Here is a 1,540-nt window from a genome sequence, read left to right on the forward strand (position 1 = left end):
ATAGTCTCGACTATAGACAGTTCTATAGTCTCGACTATAGACTGTTCTATAGTCTCGACTATAGACTGTTCTCTAGTCTCGACTATAGACTGTTCTATAGTCTCGACTATAGACTGTTCTATAGTCTCGACTATAGACTGTTCTATAGTCTCGACTATAGACTGTTCTATAGTCTCGACTATAGACTGTTCTATAGTCTCGACTATACACTGTTCTATAGTCTCGACTATAGACTGTTCTATAATCTTGAATATAGTCTGTTCTATAGTCTCGACTATAGTCTGTTCTATAGTCTCGACTATAGACTGTTCTATAGTCTCGACTATAGACTGTTCTATGGTCTCGACTATAGACTGTTCTATAGTCTCGACTATAGACTGTTCTATAGTCTCGACTATAGACTGTTCTATAGTCTCGACTATTCTTTTTTCCTACTTACTATGCAAATATTTGAATTTGAAAAAATACACTTAATCATTAAATGTCTGGATTACATAAATGCATTTCACTAAATGAAAATCAATATAATTTTGTTTGTTTATATTTAATGATAACAAATAATTTAATGCCAAATTACATTTGCATTACTTGATGATTAATGTCATATTAATACATATGTTTAATGTTTGCATTGCATTAATGTCGATAATAATAAACATTTTGAATTAAACGTAAAACACTAGGATGGACATAAGAAAAGTATCTGAAATTTTTTTTATAAAATACTAGTTTTTCTTTGTTCTCCTTTATGTAAGATAATCTTTTTCGTTATTTTCATGGGTTTAAAATTATTTTTATAATGCGACACATCAAGCGGTATGGCATCATCCCGTTTTCTTTCACATTCAAGCCATTGCAATAGGCCCGTTTGGGTGCTATTACCAAAACTACGCATATAATCCTCATTAATTTTACTCTTCTTAATTCCCTCCTCTCCCTTGTCCTCCTGGGGCATAATACGATACATTACATCTTTAAATGAGGTAATATTTTGTTTAAACTGATCACCATCACAAAGTTTTATGTTGGTTTTTTCACTATTCAAACGATTACTGAAACCCTGTTGTTTCCATTCAATAAATTCATCATATTTCTTCGGGTCCTTAATGGGCAATTTAAAATCATTTTTGTAAAGTGTTTCCTCGGCTAGACATTTGCTGGCTCCATAAATTCCTGGTGTTATAGCTTTATGATCAATTTTACTAGCAAAACGTTCTTCGAACCAATTACCGATTAGTACCGTATGACTATAGGGATTTTCATGTTCGTCGTTTGGTTGCTTATCTTCACGTTGCTTGATAAGGGCTAGATATCTTCTGTGGGACATTCGATTTTAGAAGGGAATTAAAATGGTTTCAGAAAATGAATTTATTTGAAAATTAATAAAAATACTAATTAAAAGAAAAATTGTAATAATCAAATAATGGCCGACCAACTAGAACCTTGCACGAGTTGTGATGATATAATTTGTTTAACATAAACTTTGAAGTCCATTATTTCAAAAAATGGAGAGGATACAGAAGAAACAGTAAAAATATAT

General features: G+C 31.5%; 1 protein-coding gene across 1 annotated transcript; it reads right to left on the minus strand.

The window, feature by feature from the left end:
* Positions 1 to 715: 715 nt before the first annotated feature.
* On the minus strand, positions 716 to 1,327 carry LOC111688364. Its single transcript, XM_046954170.1, has one exon. It carries the CDS (start codon positions 1,325 to 1,327, stop codon positions 716 to 718), a length of 612 nt encoding a protein of 203 aa, XP_046810126.1.
* Between the last annotated feature and the right edge of the window lie 213 nt (positions 1,328 to 1,540).

This window comes from Lucilia cuprina, chromosome 6, assembly GCF_022045245.1.
Source record: "Lucilia cuprina isolate Lc7/37 chromosome 6, ASM2204524v1, whole genome shotgun sequence".
NCBI lineage: Eukaryota > Metazoa > Arthropoda > Insecta > Diptera > Calliphoridae > Lucilia > Lucilia cuprina.